The following is an 18,516-nucleotide window of genomic DNA, read 5'->3' as shown; positions in this document are numbered from 1 at the left end:
ACATGTAGAGCACTGGACACAGCCACTGCCAGCTTCAGGAGAGGGCTGGGTGGAGGACAGGGGTCCCAGGATGACCACCCCTGCACCTGAAGTCAACTGGTCTTAAAAGGGCACCAAGACACAGAAAGGACAACCTTCCCAACCGAGGGTCCTCAGACAGATAAACGAAGTCCCTGACTCACCCTCACAAAAATTAACTTGAGAGCATCATCTCAATGTCAAAGCTAAACTATATTTTCTACAAAACAGATGAAATCTTCACAGCCTTGGGGTAGGCAAATGTTTAAGAACATGAAAAGCCCTAAAAAAGTCAATAAACTGGATTTCATAAATATCCAAAATGCCTGCTCTTCAACAGATGTCAGTGAAAATAAAGAAAAGGCAAGGTGTTGACTCAAAGAAAATATTCAAAATACACAAATTTGAGGAAGACCTGTAGTTTCTTAATCTTAAAACTCAGTAACTTGGGACCTCCCTGGCTGCCCAGTGGTTGACTCCGTGCTTCCCCTGTAGGGGGCACTGACTTCGCCCCTGGGTCGGGGGAACTGAGATCCACTATCAGTTTGGAACTGTAAAGAAAGAAGCTGCAGGCGCCCTGAGTCAGGGTCCTCGCCTGGTTCAGGTGCTGGGTGCAGTGGTCCTTGCTGGAAATCCATCCACTCACAGCCCTTCATCACAAGACAGACACAGGTTATGAAAAATGTTTTTATTTGAAATCAAAGTACCAAGCAGATACTTGCAAAACAACGTACAAAGTAGAACTCAGAGGTGTCCCTTGCCCAGGCTGCCTCCGAGCCCCCCAGATCCAATCCTGCCTCCCGGAGCCTGAGCCCAGAACAGCCCCCCGCATGCCTGGTGGGGGGAAGGGTGGGGCGCTGACAGTGAGATGGCCCGATCCCCACACCGGGCTGAAGGTTCCTAGAGGACAGTGGGCCCCTTCCCACACCCGGAGCTCTGCCCCCAGGCACCGTGTCTGGGAGCAGCCATCACGGTTCTGTCTATATGGCTCTGAAACGAACTTTCCACCCAGTGCCCCATGGCCGGCAGGCAGAGGCAGCTTTTCAGGGCATAGCAGGTCTGAATGGTCAAGGTTCCAAGCACAAGATGCCCAGTTTCACTAGCAACATGTTCTGATATGATCTGAGCCGGATGAGGGACTGGCTGGGGTGCCCCGTCCATAGGCTCAACTGCGTGTATCAGAGACGCCCTTGGAAGAGGAGCGTCTAACAAACAAGGAAGTGACACTGCGCTGAAACCATCACGCCCAAAATGGCAGCCGACCAGACATGACAGAAACAAAACAGCCTCAGTGAGGGCGCTGAGGTGGGTCCAGGGGACCTGACGGACGGAAGGACGAATGGACGGAGCCCAGTTCCCTTCAAAGTGCGAGGCGGGCAGAGGCTTCTCTCTGGGTCTCCACAGGTGTCAGATGGACAGGAGGCCCAGGGTGGCCGTGGGTATCCCCAGCTGCAGTGGCTCAAAGCCTGCAGAGCAGCCCCTCCCTGGTCTTTCCAAGTCCAAGACCAGAAAAGCAGAGGGCCAGCCAGCCCACAGACACCCTCCCCACAAGCACCTGGGTGCCACCTCACCCATGCTGGTCCCAGATGCCTTGGGGCACCAGTGTCAGCCAGTGGGATGCAGCCCACCTCTGGGGGGGCCCACCAGCATGGAGCTGAGCCTGGAGTTGAACATCAGACCATGAGCCCCAACCTGAGGCATGTCCCCACTGGACGTGGAGTGACCCCTCCGTGGGCCCTGGTCGTTCTCTCCATGTGTCTTCCCCAGGAAAAGTCACAGGGCACACCTGCCTCTTGCCCCCAGGGCCGTCCCAACCATCCCTGTGTAGAAGACACTCCTGAAACCAGAGCAGATCAGGGAGCCCAGGCACTCTGCCTCATTTAGGTTGAAAACACGATAAACCTGACTCTTTGTTGGAGCCTACTAAGGGGTTCACTTAGAAACACCCACAGAGCATGTGCAATGGCCCCTGAGCATCTGCGGGCAGGGATGGGGGGGTGTTCTGGCCTGTGCTGCTTGGACCCCGGGGTCCCTGTGGCCAGGCGGGTGTCCCAGGGCCTGCACCCCGACCCCCGGGGGCCCTGGAGGCCCCTGAGCCACGTGCAGACCTGCAGCACCACTGATGCTTATGCCAGAGATGGGAGAGCAGAGTGCTGGCCACACTAAACCTACAGAAAACTGTGGGAAGAAACCAAATCCATAGGATCCATGGGTTTCCACACTTGGGGACAGTTCCCAAGACACGTGTTAGTAACGGGCTCCCCAGCTATGGGCCGAGGCCCTGCCCCTGCCCTGCCCCTGCCGCCAGCTGCATTGGGCCCCTGGCCCCCCACCTGGCTCCTCACCAAGGCCCCACGTGTAAACAGTATTAATAAGCAACAGATGGAAAAATATATTTCCCAGGAAAACAGGGGAGGAGGTTCAGAGCTCAGAGCCCCACACCCCAGGCTGCTGCCACGTCCCTTGCCTCTCCTCTCTTCTCCGTCTGTTTTGGCGTTTCCTCTCTTTGGTTCAGCAGCCCCGCGTGGCCCGTGGGCACCGGCGCTGTGCCCTGCAGCCTGAGGAGGGGCGGCCAGCCCAGTGCCCACATGAGGCCTCGCCTTCCACTGGCTGCTACTTGTGCTCATGGCCCTCCGCCATGGTGGCCACCTCGATGGTGGCTGTGTGCTCCTCAGGTCCCGAGGGAGCCACGGCACTCTCGACAGTCCCCGTGGGCACCGTCACGATGGTGCTGCCCCCGGGCGACACCTGGGCCACGTTCTGCAGGGTGGGGCCCAGGCCAGGCAGGGTGAGCAGCTGCAATGGGCTCACCACCTTGACCACAGTGCTGCCGTCCTGCATGGCGGCCGTGCTCAGGACCGTGAGGCTGGACGCGTCCGGGTGGATCTCCACCGTGTTGGGGAAGGTGGTGCCGGAGGAGGCCAGCACCGTGTAGCCGCCAAGCAGTGGCGAGGCGGGGGAGCTGGCTGGAGCGGCCTGGGGCGCTGCCTTGCCCAGCATGGGGGAGGGCAGGGTGGACACCACTTTGCCCAGTGGCACACCGGTGAGCTGGGAGACGGGCACGCCGGGGGTCAGGGCGATCTGGGCAGACTGGGCGAGCACCTGCGAGGCGATGGCGGCCGGCCCGGACGTGGCCCTTGCGAGCCGCGGCCGCTTGACAGGGGGTGGCAGGGAGACCGGCGTGAGCGTCATAAGCACGTTGCTGAGGTGTTGTGACTTGTGCTTGAGCTCTTTGGCCCGCCGGCGGTGCTCGTCACACTGCTGCTCCAGGGCTGCGGGGCAGGCACAGGGTGTCAGACCACCCACCACCGCCAGACAAGGGCCTGCACTGGCCTGGGGCCTGACCTCAAGTGCTCGTGGGGACGCTGTCTGCAGGGCTTCTCTGCAGGGGACCAGCTGCTCTGAGGAAGCAGCAGAGAGCAGCTGGCTCAAGTCCCCTGACTGGGGCAGCCTTCCCTGTTCTGTCACGTACTCTGCTCATGTTAACGTTTGCAGGCAAGCTGCCTGGTTACAGAACCAGCCTGCCTTACATACACCCAGAGGCACCTCCTGGGAAGGCGCCACCTCACAGGCAAAGCGTGGGGTTGAGGGTGAATCCCTCAATTCTGGGGGAGGTCTGGCTGGGGCCATCCCAGTGTCACCCAGCCTGTGCCTGCCTCTGCACACCCAAGCACCTGTGGGCACAGCCGAGGCCAGCGTACCTGCCAGGTCGCGGGCATACTGCTCCCGAGAACGGTCCATCTGACACTTGTGGCTGGCCAGCACCTTCTTCACCAGGTCCAGCATGCCAAAGTTTTGTACAATGTTGTTGAGGAGGACGGCGTCTACATGGGCAGGGCAGGCAAACAGTGAGAATGGGCTGGCCTACAGCAGGTCTGGAGCACTCCATGCCACCTGCTGAGGTGTGGGACCAGGTGCAGCAGGTCTAGGGCTTGGCTTCCTCCCAGCAGCAAGGAGGGATCCAGAGGAAGCAGGCTAACTGCCCACCCCTGCCAATGCTGCTGGGCCAGCTCAGAGCCAGAAGAAGCAGGTTACACTCACCGGCATCCTGAGGCCACCCCCACCACGCCGAGTCAGAAGAGGTCTTGGGGCCCACGGACCAGGGCAGACAGATGGCTCACCTCGGAGCTGCAGGGGCGGGTCCTGCACCCGCTGCTGCAGGCCCTTCATGGTTTCCACCAGCTCCTGGTGGAACTCTTGTATGACCTCGTCCAGCAGGCCTGCGTCCTTCAGCCCCCGCCAGAAGGCGAACGTATCATCTGAGATGGAAGAAGGGGCTCAGAGATCGGGAGTCCTGCACAGGCAGCCCCTCTGGTTCTATCACAGGGAGGAGTAAAGAACTGCCAGGAGGACACAGCTCTGGGGGAGCCGTGTGAATGTTCCCCTCACCCCAACCACAAGTGGGAGTCCAATGGGTCAGCCCTGTGCATCCACCAAGACAATGCCTGGCAACCCACAAGTCCCCAGGGCGAAGCCAGCAGCAGGTGGGAGCCCCAACCCCCAGCGAGAAGCCTAGGGAGGCCCGCACCTCCAACGGCTGTGGTCCAGTCCCCTGGGTCCTCGCAGGTCTCGATGGTGATGGTCGCAGGAGCCCCATTCACTGCAACCAAGATGAGCTTGGTGAGCCTTGCTGGCGACAGGCCAGCACCCCACCCGCCACAGTACCCCCCCTCATACCCCCCACTTTCAAAAAATTAATTAACGTGTATAAGCACAACAGATGATCCACACATTATACATTCACTGCTAAATATGGACAAAGAAGGACCTAGAAAATGTCTCCTCAAAGCTGTGCCCATGTCCTCAATACTCTGCTGTCCTTGTCAGTTATGACGAGTCTTCATGCCTACCGGCCAGGGGCCACAACCCAGCCTTCCTGCCTGGCCCGTTCTCAGCAGCCCCTCAAGTCTCTGTTTCATTGACACTACTGTCTGTCTCAACAGCTACCACGTTTCCTTCTTGTAAATCAGAAGAGGTGGAACTTTGAGAGGTGTAAGCCACCCAGGCTGGTTCACCTATCTCCGGTGTCTTCAGAGTCCTGGACACGGTCTGGATCTGGCCATTTGGGGCTTAGGAACAAGCACAGTATCCTAACTTCTGGCTGAGTTTTCTGATCTCATGCCGGCCTTTTCCACATCCGACAAAGACATCAGGCTGGGGAATGTCAGATGCATGAAATAGCTTTTTCATAGTCTGGACTGATATAGAACCTTTAACTACACAATAGGTGACTCTGGTGGTCTGAGGACTCTGGCTGAAGAAACCACCATGGAGGTAAGTTTAAGTAAAGCAACAGATTGTCCAAACCATCTAGAGATAACAGAATTCTAAGAGCTAAATCCCAAACCCCACGTGGCCTTTACCGGACATGGCACTCTGACTGGAGGCTCAGTGTTCAGAGCCTTCTTGGAGACCAGCCACTGCGGCCACCTTTTACAAGGCAGAGAAGAGTGTGAACTCAATCATCCAGAGGAGGTCCTGTTCCCACAGAAGCCACCAGCCCACCAGGAGTGGTGTCCCCGTTTCTCCTGAGGGCAGGGGCCTTGCCATGACCCAGCCCCTCCCACACTGTGTCATGCTGTCCCAGGGCCAGGCCACCACCCAATAACTGCAAAGAGTGACCAATGGATGAGGAAGAGTCAACAAGGGCCAGTCCCAACTGCTGGCAGCCTGCATGTTCCTGGATCTCCCAGAGGACTCCCCAACTGAGCTGGCTGCCAGTCTGGGCAGGTAGCGTACAGCGACTTATTCAGGGTGAACTCCAGGAGCTCTCTATGCCCCCGAGCCTCCCCTCCAGCTTCCCAAGAGAAGGACAAGGCCTCTCGACCAACCACTGTCTGGTCAGCCGTGAGGACAGTCCCTGGCCACATGGCAGCAGGCCCAGAGTGACCAGTGGAGCAACAGCTGAGGGGCAACCTAATTCCCATCTTGGGAAAGGTAGCACCACCAAGTTACTAGTGGGCAACATGAACAGGGAAACTGGGACCTGATTTCACTCCAACTTGTTTTAAAAAGAATCTCTGTGCTCAAACATCTGGAAATAATCCCAGGGAACACGGAGGCCTTCTACCAGTTAGAGCACTATAAACACATCAGCAACTCAAGTGGCAGGGAGCACACACAAGCCCAGACCGGTGCTGACGGGAGAGGCTCCAGGGCAAGGGCAGAGGGCGCTCCCCAAAACGGGCAAAGCTGGAGGTGGGCACTGGACGCTGACCCTGTTAATCTTCATGCTCTTCTCCACCTATGAATCACTGTATTTTATAATAAGAATGGCTTAAGAAAATAAAGTCCTTCAGTCTTCCCTGTGGGTACAACAGCAATTCAGCTAGATTTCCTCGGTGAGGAAGGAGGAGGTGGGTGCAAACCACTGGGGCCCAGAAGGGACAGCCAAGTTGACTGTAGGCCCCACTCAAGCAGCCAGCAGCAGAGGGAGCCCAGCATGTGGTACCTACCATCAGCGGTGGCCGGCGTGAGCGGGATGTACTCAGTGGGCGTGGGGCTGCCCAGGGACGCGCGCGCCCCAGAGAGGTCGATCTTGGTGCTGCGGCAGGTGTTGGAGCAGACCCTGTCATGCTGGTAGAAGTCCAGCTCCCCAGAGTCCATGATCTTCCTGCATGGAGGAGGATGGGCATCACACAGGGTGACAAGGCTGCGGAGGCTCAGGGTCTGCCTGTGCTCCATCCCAGCACCACTCTCTCAGCAGCGTGGGGATGCCTGTGTGTGGCTCTGTCCACGAGAAGTGCAACCACTGGTACCCAGTGGAGGCAGCTATCCCAGAGACTTCAGTCAGCACCTGAGGGCCACTCTCTCAAAGAGGGCCACAGTACTCCCTGATGGAGGGTCCCTGGCCAGTCCTGTGCAGGCCCCACCCCCTCCACTCCGCCCCACCTCCGCCCCGCCCACCTAAGCATGATGCCGTTCATCCGGATGGCTCGCTTCCAGTCCTTCAGGGTGGACTTGCCGGCCAGGTGCACAAACTCCTTGGGGCTGATGACGTGCTCATCATACTGTGGACAGAAGAGCAGAGCAGGGTCAAGAGCTCCTCCCCGATGCCCTTCTCTCTTGCCTGAAGCCTCTGTCAGGGCCAGCCTGGGAAAGAGGGTGGATGGCAGGGCAGCCACCGTGGAGGCGGACATTTAGGATTTAGCCACTGGCAATCTTGACTGAGGTGGGAGGAAGAACCACCAGCTGAGCCAAGCCTGATGCTTGAGCTGCAGAGCCTGAGTGAGGTGCTGGCCCTATCCTGCTCCAGTGGATGGTCAGGTGCTGCCCCTAGCAGGGAGGGAGCTGGGAGCTCAGTGCTCTCCCTCAACCAGATACCCAGTGCCTGGGACCTAGGGAGCCCACCCAACTCTGAAATGCAGGGCACTCTCTCCCTCCGGACAAGAAGCAGAGAACTTTCTTGTACGTAACTTATTCCACAAATAACATTCACATACAGTCCATCAAGTAACAAGAGATACAATCACAGGGTCAGCTGTGAACACCCCTTCAGCCCGCCTGGCCCAGCCCTAACAGCACCCTTCATGGCACAGGAGCACATGCCCAATTCAAGTCAGGGAACTGCCTTTCCTCCTCGCGCGTCTGCTAGTTTCACCCAAATGTGGCCTGAGAAGGTGAAGTATCCAATTCAGTCTTGTAGAACAAGCATGCACTGGAACCAAAGAACCAACACACAACTGCATTTACTTAGAGCACAAGCAGGGGGTTTGGATATGTCACAGTCGCGGCAGAGGCAGAAACAAAAGCTCCAACATGGCCTAGACACATGGCTGAACCTGGCCAGGGTGCCAGATGCCCCGGGGCCTCCCCTCCCCAGGGCCTCCCCTCCCAGGACAGCTGCCCTGAGGGGCCCTGCAGTCTGTGTCAGGTTGGGCCCAGGTTACCCTGCCACTGGAGCAAAACTGCCTCAGCTCAAGTACAAGCCACACCTGCTCTGTCACGCTCCACAAAGAGTACATACTCCACAAATTGAAGGCTTGCAAACACCCCGTCTCAAGCAAGCCTATCGGTGCTGTTTTTCAACAGCAGTTGCTCAATTCAAGTCTCTGTGTCACATTCTGGTAATTCTCCTAATATTTCAAACATTTTCATTAGTTACGGTGATCTGTGATCAGTGATCTTCAGTGCTACTACCATGACTCCGAGAGCTCAGATGATGGTTACCATTTTTAGCAATAAAGCTAAAGACATGTACACTGTTTTTAGACACAATGCTATGACACCACTAACAGAGCACGGTCCAGTACAAATATAATTTTTATATGTGCCGGGAAAACAAAAAATGTGTGTGAATCTCTATTGCAAGGTGGCCTTCTCCAAGGCTGCCTGCAACCAGCCTGGGAAGCCCTCTTGATGGAAGCGACTGTCCTGACTTCCTGAGCCTGAGCACTGTCCCTCCAAGCCAGGAAGCCACTCTATCCCTTGCCTTGGTTGACTGGGAGCTACCTCTGAGCCCAGGAAGGCAGGGATAGTCAGCACCCTCTCTGGCTACTCCCCGAGCATAGAAAGTCCATGCTGGACCCAAAGTGCCCCCTAACTACATGATGCCTTCTCTGGCGCTGCCCCCACCTGACACTGCAGCACCACCTGATGGCCTGCCTCTCCCTTACATCCTGCCACCACTTTCTGTCCCGCCTCCCTCTGAGGAACTAGGTTCTCCTCTACTGGTTGGGTAGGTGTGCTCCACACTCAGGGTGGGCTAACTGGTCCCACTCACACCTGTCTGACTGTACTGACTGCCCTGTCTCTCCTCTCCTTAATCTGCAGGAGCATCTCAGACTCACCATGCCTTCCTGATCTCAACATCTGGGAAGCATGCAGGTCTGTTTCTACAGACAAAGATAGCATCCCTCAGTTTGTGTCTGTCTGATATCTTCCTGAGCAGAACCAGGTTGTGCGTTTGTGTCAGGAAATGCCACAGAACCCCTGCCCACTCCATCAGGAGGCTGTGGTGGAAACTGGCCCAACACTGACGCCCAATTTAGCGGGTGATCTGCAGGCTTCACCCTCTATAAGCAGCACCTTAGTGATGGGGGTACCTGGAGACCAGCTTCCCCTGACTAGATGCAGCACCTCCTCACGGCGCTCTGGCTCCAGCACCCCATCTATGTTTGCTAGTTGGCATAGTTTTAACTCTTCCTTGTTTGATGTAAATAAACGATATGAAATATACTGCAACAAATATGGGCAGAGAGATTCTTATTTTTACTTGAATTATAATCCATGACCATCATTCATTATTCTGATGCTAAAATGTCCCAGAGCTAGTGCAAGGTCCTTTGCACTGGCACCTAGTGTAGATTTCGAAATGTGAAATTTTGAATGTATTTGTTCATTTTGGGATGTGTTAAGTTTCTTGAACTGCGGGTGGCTGTCTTTGCTGGGTTATGAAAGTTCTCAGACCCTCTCTCCTCTCAGAAGTCAGATAGATACGTTAGACTTTCTTGTGCTTCCATTTTCCCTTGTGATGCTTCGCTAGGTAGTTGTCTCGATAACTTCACTTCTGTCTTCCAGTCCACTGATTATCTCTTCAACTGTATCTAATCAGCTGTAAATCCACCCACTTAGTGTTCGACTTTAATTCTGTTTTTCATTTCTAGTTTTTTTCATATCTGCTTATGCTTTATTCATGTTTGAGTCTCCTTTTTATTTCTTGAAGTAATTAAACATAAATTAAACATCATTATTTTATATTTCGTGTCTCAGAATTCCAACCTGTAGTATTTGTGGGCCTTATTTTGCTCTCTGTGGATTCTGTGTGCATTCACTCAGGTGCTATGGTTTCCTTGTGTGCTCAGGGTTATGTTCTCCGTTACTGTGAACTGCTCCTTTTTTTGGAACTTTGTCTGCCAAAGTTACTTGAAACCTGAGATAAAGGTGAGTTCTTTGAAAAAGGATTTCTCATTTGTTTTTGTCAGATTCCTGGGGGAGCTGTGAGCCAGGAACCACCTGACAACTAAACTCTTAGCTAAAGGTACTCACACTGTACAGGCCACATGTGGCTCCTCAGGAGGGTCCCTACTCCACCTGGTGCTGATGTGGGAGGGGCGTTTTCCTTGTGCTGGGGGTAGGGGGGCTGGGAGAATGTGATCAGCATGTTTTCTAGCCCCCAACATTGAGGGTGGAGACCTCTGGAAGTAGCAGCATCACAGGGACAATCACTATCCCAACAACACACCCCAACTGGGAGCCCTGGGCTTTGGCTCATGTCCTGCCCACAAGGCTGAGAAACCAGTGTCAAGCAGAAGTTGGCTGCCCTCTACAATCCACCTTTACTCAAGCCCCGGGCCTACTTCCTCCTCTTTTGCCAGCTTAAGGAAGCATCTTCTAGATGCCTTAAGTGGCATTTTTAGCTGTTTTCAGCACAAGGTGAGTGGGTACCTAAGCTACCATGCTGCAGGAAAAGCAGACCTCTCGCCTGTCCACCTCACCCATGGCTGCTAATGAGTCTTTGCAAAGCAGCTCCCTTGTTTAAAGTGCCCAACAGAGTCACTCCAGGAAAGGAACTCACTGCCCTGAGGCTCTCTCATGCCCTGGTGATAGCCTGTTTGTCCCTGAAGCCTGCTTGTCTTCTGCTCTCCCAAATATGGGATTTCTGCCTCCTGAACTCCCCACCAAGGTCACAACCCTGCCATTGGGGTCTCCTGTTGTTTGCTTTGTAGCTGCGGCCCTGGGAGCCCCTCCCTGCAGTCTGGCTGCATGGGAACTCTCACCTGCACACACTTCACATTGATGCCGGGGCACACAAACTTCCTCCAGATCAGGTTGGCCCTGCTGTCCCCGCAGGTGATGGGGTACACAATCTCTGCCTCCAGGCTCTCCTCTTCTTCAGCCATCTTCACTTCTCACCAGGTGTGTTGACAGGGAAAGGGGCAACACAGAAAATCAGTTACAACTTCTCCAAAGCATTTCCTGCAAAAGTACAAGGTTAACTACCTTGAAAGAGAAATCAGAATCCAGGAGAGACTGAGACAAGACCAAGGTGGGCAGAGGGCATTTCTCCTCAGCCCAAAGTAAAGATCAACTGATGGAAATAAAACTTCACCCAAACACTTACAGAGAAACCTATTCTTAATATTTGGAAGAGCTCTGAGGCCTTTAATGTTAGGCTACAGAAAAAGGCCAGAGGTGGTAAGAGTCTGCATTGCTGATCACAGACAGCTACACTAACCAAGCTTTTGGACCGCAAACTGAGCTCTCCCTGCTAGCCACGGGCCAACGCCACTGCTGGGGACCCTGGAGCCAGGACCTCTGTGGCGCCTCAGGCCCAGTTCTGGAGAGGAGCCCCAGGAGGGCCTCGGGAACCTTTGCCCCCTTACTGAAGGGAAGACAGTCCCCTCAGGCAAAACCACTTCTGAAGCAACCTGCGGGCGCCACTGCCAAAAGGCAGGCTCCCTACCTAACACGGCCTCCTTGAGCTGCGAGGATGCTGTGAACGCCGCTGCAGCAGCCGCTGCGGCATTTTCCGTCTCCATGTTGTCTTCTGTCAGGTCACCGCTAGGGACAAAAGGGAAGGAGACAGAGGGGACATCAGCACTTCTGCAACAGCCAGCCCCATGCTCCACTACCGTTTCTGCCCCGCTTTCCAGTCTAGCCAGAGGTCATGACCCCACACACTTCTCTCCTCACCTCACCTAGAAAAACCTGGTTCCCAACTGGCCTGACCCTTCAGAGGAGAAGTTACCATGCATTTGGGGACAGGAAGCCACGACCTCGGCAGTGGAAGAAAAGACATAGCCCTCAGCTCGCCTGAGCCTCTCCGCCACCGCCCCCCTGAGCCTGTCCTCACCCGTGTGGGGCGAGGTTGGTGGTGACCAGCACAGTCTTCACCTCCTCCACACCACTGCCATCCGCCGCTGTGTCAGGCGTCGTCACCACCACCACCTCCTCCATGTGGACACTCACATCGGGGGTGGCCATGGCTCAGCGGATAGGAGACGCCAGGGCCCCGGGCCTGCAGGGCAACAGGGCAGGTACAGGATCTGCATGGGGACCTTGCTACCTTCTGACAGTGGAGTGAGCACAGGGCGGAAGCCCCAGCAGAACCGTGGAGCCAGCCGCACCAGGCCCAAAAGCCCTGCGGTCACACTCGGGCGCTGGGGAGGGGTCAGGATGCAGGTGGATGCCTCTGGAGGCGGGTCCCGATGGAATCCAGGGCTTCGCACAGAAAGCCCTTGGAGACCCCCTGTCTCTGGTCTGGGAGACCCTCCCTGGTGTTACTTTGTCTTTGCCTCTTTGCCCTCCGGTGAGCCCCAGCCCTCTAATCTCTGTGACGGTCGCGGTCAGGCAGGCACTGAAAACTCCGGGGACCTGAAGGCAACTGACTGCTCCACTGCTCTCCACCCTCTGATGCTTGGCTCAGGGCAGGCCAGGTACTGAGGTGTCACGGCACAGGGGACACGTCTGAGACCCAGCTTTTAGGCAGAGCACAAGAAAGGCGGCTCTGGGGCTTAGAGCGTGCAAGAGACTGCAGAGAGTGGGGAGGTGGAAAGGGCCTGACCCCAGCCGTGTGTGAAGGCCCCAGTCACTCCTCACCTGTCTGTGTGCAGACCTGGCCTGAAATGGTCAGCCAAAGCTTTCGAGGACTAACCTCCAGGGTCGACCACTGCCCAGGTCTCAGACCAGCCTCGGATGGCACCTGAGGGACAGAGACCCCGGCACAGTCTGAAGGCTGAGCGGACTCAATACCACATCCGCCCACAGGAGGGGCTCAGACCCATAGCCCAGGTCCACTTCTTGCTATAACAAAATGCTCCATCCTCCACAGGGTCTCACAATATTCAAAGGATTCAGATGACAATCCGGAATTACCTACCACACAAAGAAGCAGGAAAGTCTGACCAAAATTAGGGCAAAAATTATCCAAAGAAGCCCAGTCTGAGGTGACCACTGGAACCCCCAGTGGCCTGAGCTGCGGGTGCTCCTACTCCATGAGTGGAGCCTGCTGTCCTGACCGGGTTGGCATAGGAACCAAAGTCACAGCCAAGTGGAAATTTGAAAATAAAAAAATATAATAACAAATAGAAACCCACCTTATGGGCTCAGTATCAGAATGGAGATGAGAGAGGAAAGAGACACAGCAGTGAAAATATACAGCAGTACAAAAGATCTAATGTGAACAACAGAAAGAAGATGGAAAAGAGAATGAACAGAGCTTCTGGGAATGCAGAACAAAAGAAGTTGGCCATCTGTATCACCAGAGTCCCAGAGGAAAGAAGACCGTGTGGTGCTGAAAAACAACTCAGAAGAAATAACAGCTGAACACATCCCAAGGGTAGTGGAAAATATAAACTTACACACTCAAGAAGTCCAACAAACTTCAAGCAGAATAAATTCAAAAGAAATCTATGCCGAGAGCATAATCAAATTGCTGAAAACGGATGACAAAGTAAGAATGTTACAAAAACAGCAGATTAAAAAGGTACGCATTTCCCACAAAAGAACAGCAACCTGAAGGCGTTCGGGACTCTCCCCAGAACCACGGAACCAGAGGCAGGGACTTCCTTAACATACTGAAAGGAAAGAGCCTCAGGCCTGCATTCTGCAACAGGGAGAAGACTCTTCAGAAAGGAAGGCACAATAGAGACATTTTCAGATAAAGGAAACTTAAGACAACTGGCCACAAGCACACCTGCTCTAAAAGCAATGTTAACAGGGTCCTTCAGACAGACGGAGATTATAGCAGAGGGAAGCCTGAAGCTTCAGGAATGGAGGAAGGCAACACATGTGGTAAATATCTGGTAAAACTCAGCAAAGTTTTCCCCTTCAGTTCTTTTTACTTATATATTTAGCTGTGTCAGGTCTGCGGCATGCATGATCTTTCATTGTCACGCACAGACTCTCTAGTTGCAACATGCAGGTTTAGTTGCCCCGAGGCAGGTGGGATCTTAGTTCCCCAACCAGGGACTGAACCTGCTGCTTGCATTGCAAGATGGATTCTTAACTACTGGACCACCAGGGGAATCCCCAAAATTAAGTCTTAGTTTAAAAATATAAAAACATACAGCACCAAAAGTGACCCCAATGTAAACTACAGACTCTGCTTGATGATGAGTCACCTGGGCTTTGTGGACTGCAACAAACGTACTGCTCTGGTGAGGATGCTGACAGGGATGGAGGCCGGGGAGTGGGTATAGGGGAACTCCGGGGGTTCCTGTTCAATTGTGCTGTGAACATAAACCTACCCCAAAAATGAGATATGTACAATGGAATGAATATAGAGAGGACAGTAGAAAATGAAAAAAACAAGCTATAGGTGGAAAATACTTGCAAATCACATCCGACAAAGAACTTGCCTGCAGAATACCCAAAGAACTCAACAACAACACAATTTATTTATTTTTAACAACACAATTTAAAAGTAGGCAGAAGATGTGAACAGACACTTCAGCAAAAGAGAAGTCCAAATGAGCACACAGAAAGCTGCTCGACATCATTAACCCACAAAAAAATGCAAACTAAAACCACAAGAATACTACTGCATGCCTATTAGAACAGCTTAAAAAGCACCAACGAAAAGCTGATGATACAAAGACCAGGAGGATGTGAAGCAACCGGAATTCTCACACACAGCCGTGTGGTGCACCCACACTAAGAAGGGTCTGGATGTTTCCATAAAGTTAAATACACTCCTCCTACATGACCCTGCAAACCCACTCCTAAGTATCTGCTCCAAAGGAATGAAAACCTGTACACACGTTATGACAGCTTTATTCATGACTGTCAGAAACTGGAAGCAACTCCAATGACCTTCAATAGATGGACATAGAAAGACATTCCATGGAGAACAGGGACAGTCTCTTCGAAGCACGGAGCTGGGAAAACCAGACCTCTGCAGGCAACAGAATGAGGCTGGACTTTCATTTACACCACAGACAAAAATTAACGCAAGATAGATCAAAGATCCAAACATAAGAGTTTATACTGTAAAACCCTCAGAAGAAAGCAGAGGCGAAAGTCCTCCTGACACAAAATTTGGTAAAGATTTCTTTCTTTCTTTTTACTTTTTGGCTGCAGCGGTACAATTTGTGGGATTTTAGTTCCCTGACCAGAGACTGAACCCAGGCACTCGGCAGTGAGAGCAGAGTTCTAGCCATTGGACTGCCAGGGGATTCCCTAGCAATATGACACCAAAAGCACAGGCAACAAAAAACAGATCAATTAGCCTCCACTGAAATTAAAAACTATTGTGCACCAAAGGACACTCTTGGGAGACTGAAAAGGCGACCTACACATTGGAAGGCGGTGTCTGCGCAGCACATGCCCACCAAGGGATTCACACCCAGGATGCAACTCAACGACAACAAATCGAACGGAACCACAGGCCAAGTATCATTTGGAGGAGACATTTCTCTGAAGGAAATCTGCAAACAGCCCGTCAGCCATGGAACAGATGCTCAACACCCTTAATCACTGGGGAAATGCACACAAAAACCACAAGGAGATACCACTTCACACCCATCAGGATGGTTATTAAAAATAAACGGAAAGTAAGTGTGGTCAGGATGTGGAGGGACTGGAACCATTCTGCACTGGTGGCAGACCAACAAAATGGTGACGCCCCTGTGGAAAGCAGTCTGGCAGGGCCTCAGAAAGTCACACATACAGGGACTTCCCTGGCGGTCCAGTGGTTAGGACTCCACACTTCCACTGCAGGCAGCACGAGTCCGATCCCTGGTCTTGATCCCTGGTCAGGGAATTAAGATCCCACATGTCATGAGGTTAAAAAAAAAAAAAAAAAAAAATCACTTTAAAATCACCCTTATCACCTGAAAGGAACACAACCTTGTTTGTTAATCGCCTATAGCCCAATAAAAAGTTTTTAAAAAATTTCCCTGAAAGTAATGTTGTTCTGTGGTACCTGGCCCTCATGGAGCCACCTCTGCTTTCAGCAGGTATGATCTGAGAAGCCCAGAAAGCCACGCTTGACCCCAAAGCTGCAGAAAGGCAAGGACCCACCCTCCAAGAGCAGCTGTCCACACCCACATCTCAAAACTGCACAGAGCACTGAACAGTGAAAACCCACAAGCTGGAATTTCTGCCTCTCCAATGGCAACTATATAAGCTCTCAAAATTTCTCTTTCCCAATTAATTTTGAGGTAAAGAAAACATGACAAAATATTTCTAAAACATCATTTTGGGGCATAAATATATAAAAACAGGTTAAAAATGTGTGAGTGCACAGTGAGTACATCAGATTCAGATCTAGCTTTCCACGTCTTCAAAAAAATCAAATATTTTCCTTTGATAAAAATATAATCAGAAACGTAGCAGAGGGCCTAGGTCACACAGCAATGGCCCACAGACACAGTTTCTTTGATCCTCACCTTGTTTCAAAATATTTAATTAGTTGCAACTTTTTCATAGTTTACAAGCTTCACACTTTAGAAATCCAGATTTCCAGTGTCTCTTGAGGAATGTCAGAAGCAGCCATTCCTGGAGGTGGCCCTCTAGCCCTGCTTTTCCTTGAGAATCTGGGCTTCCTCACCCTGCCTTCCTGGGGAGTGAGGGGGGCACAAACACTTGCTGTCCAGTCTTGACCACACCCTGCATTACACTGGCAAGGCGGCATCAGGCTCTTAAGTGAGAAACCTGTATGTGTAAGTTTCTCCCCTGTCCAGTATGTCTTCCCAAAGTCTTAAGATACTTCCTACAAAGAAGTAATTTCTGACCAGTCTGCTTAATGTATCTTTTTACCTTGGGGATTTATTTAATCCACTTGGCTTTATCCTAAACAGACTGGTGCACACTGTTGTACTCAGTTGTGCATGGTTGGTGGGAATGTAAATTGCGCAGCCACTATGAAAACAGTACCAGGTTCCTCAAAAGACTAAAAATAGAACTGTCATATGATCAGCAACCCCACTTCTGGGTGTATATATGAAAGAATATAAATCAGGATCTCCAAGAGACACCTGCACCCCTTGTTCACTGGAGCATTATTTACAACAGTCAAGATATGGGAGTAACCTCACTGTCCATGGACAGATGAATAGATAAAAGTTTGGTATACATACACAATGGAATATAACTTAACCTTTAAAAAAAAAAAGGAAATTCTGCCATTTGTGACAACATGGAAGAATGTGGAGGACATTATTCTATGTGAAATAAGCCAGACACAGGACAAAATACTGCATGATACCACTTCCTGGAAAATCCCATGTATAGAGGAGCCTGGAGTGCTACAGTCCACGGGGTCACAAAAGAATCCAACACGACTTAGTGACTAAACCACCACCACCACTTACATGAGGAGTGTAAAACAGTCAAACTTAGAGAGGCAGAGTGTGGAATGATGGTTGCAAGCATTTGCTGAAGAGGGACCAGGACATGTTGGTCAGAGTACAAAGCCTCAGATACGCAAAATGAGTAAATCCTGGAGGTCTGAGATACTGCATAGTTAACAATATTGTATACCTAAATTTTTGCTAGCTAATCGTTCCTACCACAGAGTAATAATGAGAGCAGGAAATTTTTGGTGACTGACAGTTTAATGATATAGATCGTAGTTTCACAGGCGTACATGTAACTCATAAAGTTGTATACTGGTTATGTCAGCTTTTTTAAAAAATGAATAAAAAGACTGATGTAACTGTAATTTGTATTTGAAGTGTTAGCAAAGAAAGATAACCTCGGCTATCTGAAAGAAAACTAAGTAAATCACAAAGTTAGGCAAGTATGTAACAGGTCATTACTGGCAATGGACCCCTACCAAGAGGTTCACGTGGCTCTGCTTCTCACCAAGGGGTCTGCAAGCCCCCACAGAAAGGGGCGTATCAACGTGGCCCCAAGGGTAGAGGGTTATCCATGAGGCCCTCGTGGGAAGGGGGATTATCTCCAAGACCCCCAGAAGAAAGGGATATCCACGCGGCCCCCACGGGATGAGGGGGCATCCCCGCGAGCCCCACGGGAAGGGGAGTATACACGACACCCCCACGGAAACGGGGCGATCCACGGGCCCCCACAGGAAGGCGGGGCATCCGCGCGGTACCCTCCACGCGGCCCCCGCCCAAAGCCCTCCCTAGCGCCCGCCGCCCGCCGCCCGCCGCCTTCCGGCAAGATGGAGGCCGCGCCGCCGCCGACGCGCCTGACGCGGACCCGTGACGCCCGTGACGCCCGCCGCGCGCCGCCGCCCCTCCCCCGCTCCCCTCCCCCCGCCGTAACGTCCTGACGCTCCGCAGGGACCCCTGACTGGACGGCGGCGCGCGGCGGAGCGAGAGGCCTCGCCGCGGGGGGGCGGCGGGCGCTTACCTGAGCCGCGGCCGGGCCTGCGCGGGCGCCGGCGGGCGGGCGGGGGTGGCGGGCGGCGGCGGCGGGCGGGCGGCGGCGGCGGCCTCGGGCTCCGCTCCTTGTTGGGGATTCGGCGGCGGCGGCGGCGGCGGCAGCCCGGGCGCGCGCTTCCTAGTGACGCAGGCGGCGGGGCCGCGCACGCACGGGCAAGGGCGAGCCCGGGGATTTATTTGGCGCTCGGCGTGGAGGCGGGCGGTGCCG

General features: G+C 53.2%; 1 protein-coding gene across 6 annotated transcripts; it reads right to left on the bottom strand.

Moving 5' to 3' along the window:
* Positions 1 to 691: 691 nt before the first annotated feature.
* Positions 692 to 18,299, bottom strand: GMEB2 (glucocorticoid modulatory element binding protein 2). Of its 6 annotated transcripts, none has more exons than XM_061126828.1 (10): positions 18,277 to 18,299; positions 11,813 to 11,977; positions 11,423 to 11,520; positions 10,737 to 10,864; positions 6,925 to 7,028; positions 6,474 to 6,631; positions 4,547 to 4,618; positions 4,140 to 4,277; positions 3,720 to 3,842; positions 692 to 3,290 (listed from the first exon to the last, which is right to left on the bottom strand). In XM_061126828.1, exons 2-10 carry the CDS (start codon positions 11,941 to 11,943, stop codon positions 2,632 to 2,634), a joined length of 1,611 nt encoding a protein of 536 aa, XP_060982811.1. In that variant the 5' UTR covers positions 11,944 to 11,977; positions 18,277 to 18,299; the 3' UTR covers positions 692 to 2,631. The 6 variants fall into 6 exon arrangements, with proteins under 6 accessions (XP_060982811.1, XP_060982810.1, XP_060982809.1 ...); XM_061126827.1 differs by lacking the exon at positions 18,277 to 18,299 and adding an exon at positions 13,320 to 14,903; XM_061126826.1 differs by lacking the exon at positions 18,277 to 18,299 and adding an exon at positions 12,559 to 13,023.
* Positions 18,300 to 18,516: the final 217 nt, after the last annotated feature.

The sequence above is a fragment of the Dama dama genome, chromosome 23, assembly GCF_033118175.1.
Source record: "Dama dama isolate Ldn47 chromosome 23, ASM3311817v1, whole genome shotgun sequence".
Classification (NCBI taxonomy): Eukaryota; Metazoa; Chordata; class Mammalia; order Artiodactyla; family Cervidae; genus Dama; species Dama dama.
The sequence above is the reverse complement of the archived record's forward strand: the minus strand, read 5'-3'. Positions and strand labels throughout refer to the sequence as shown.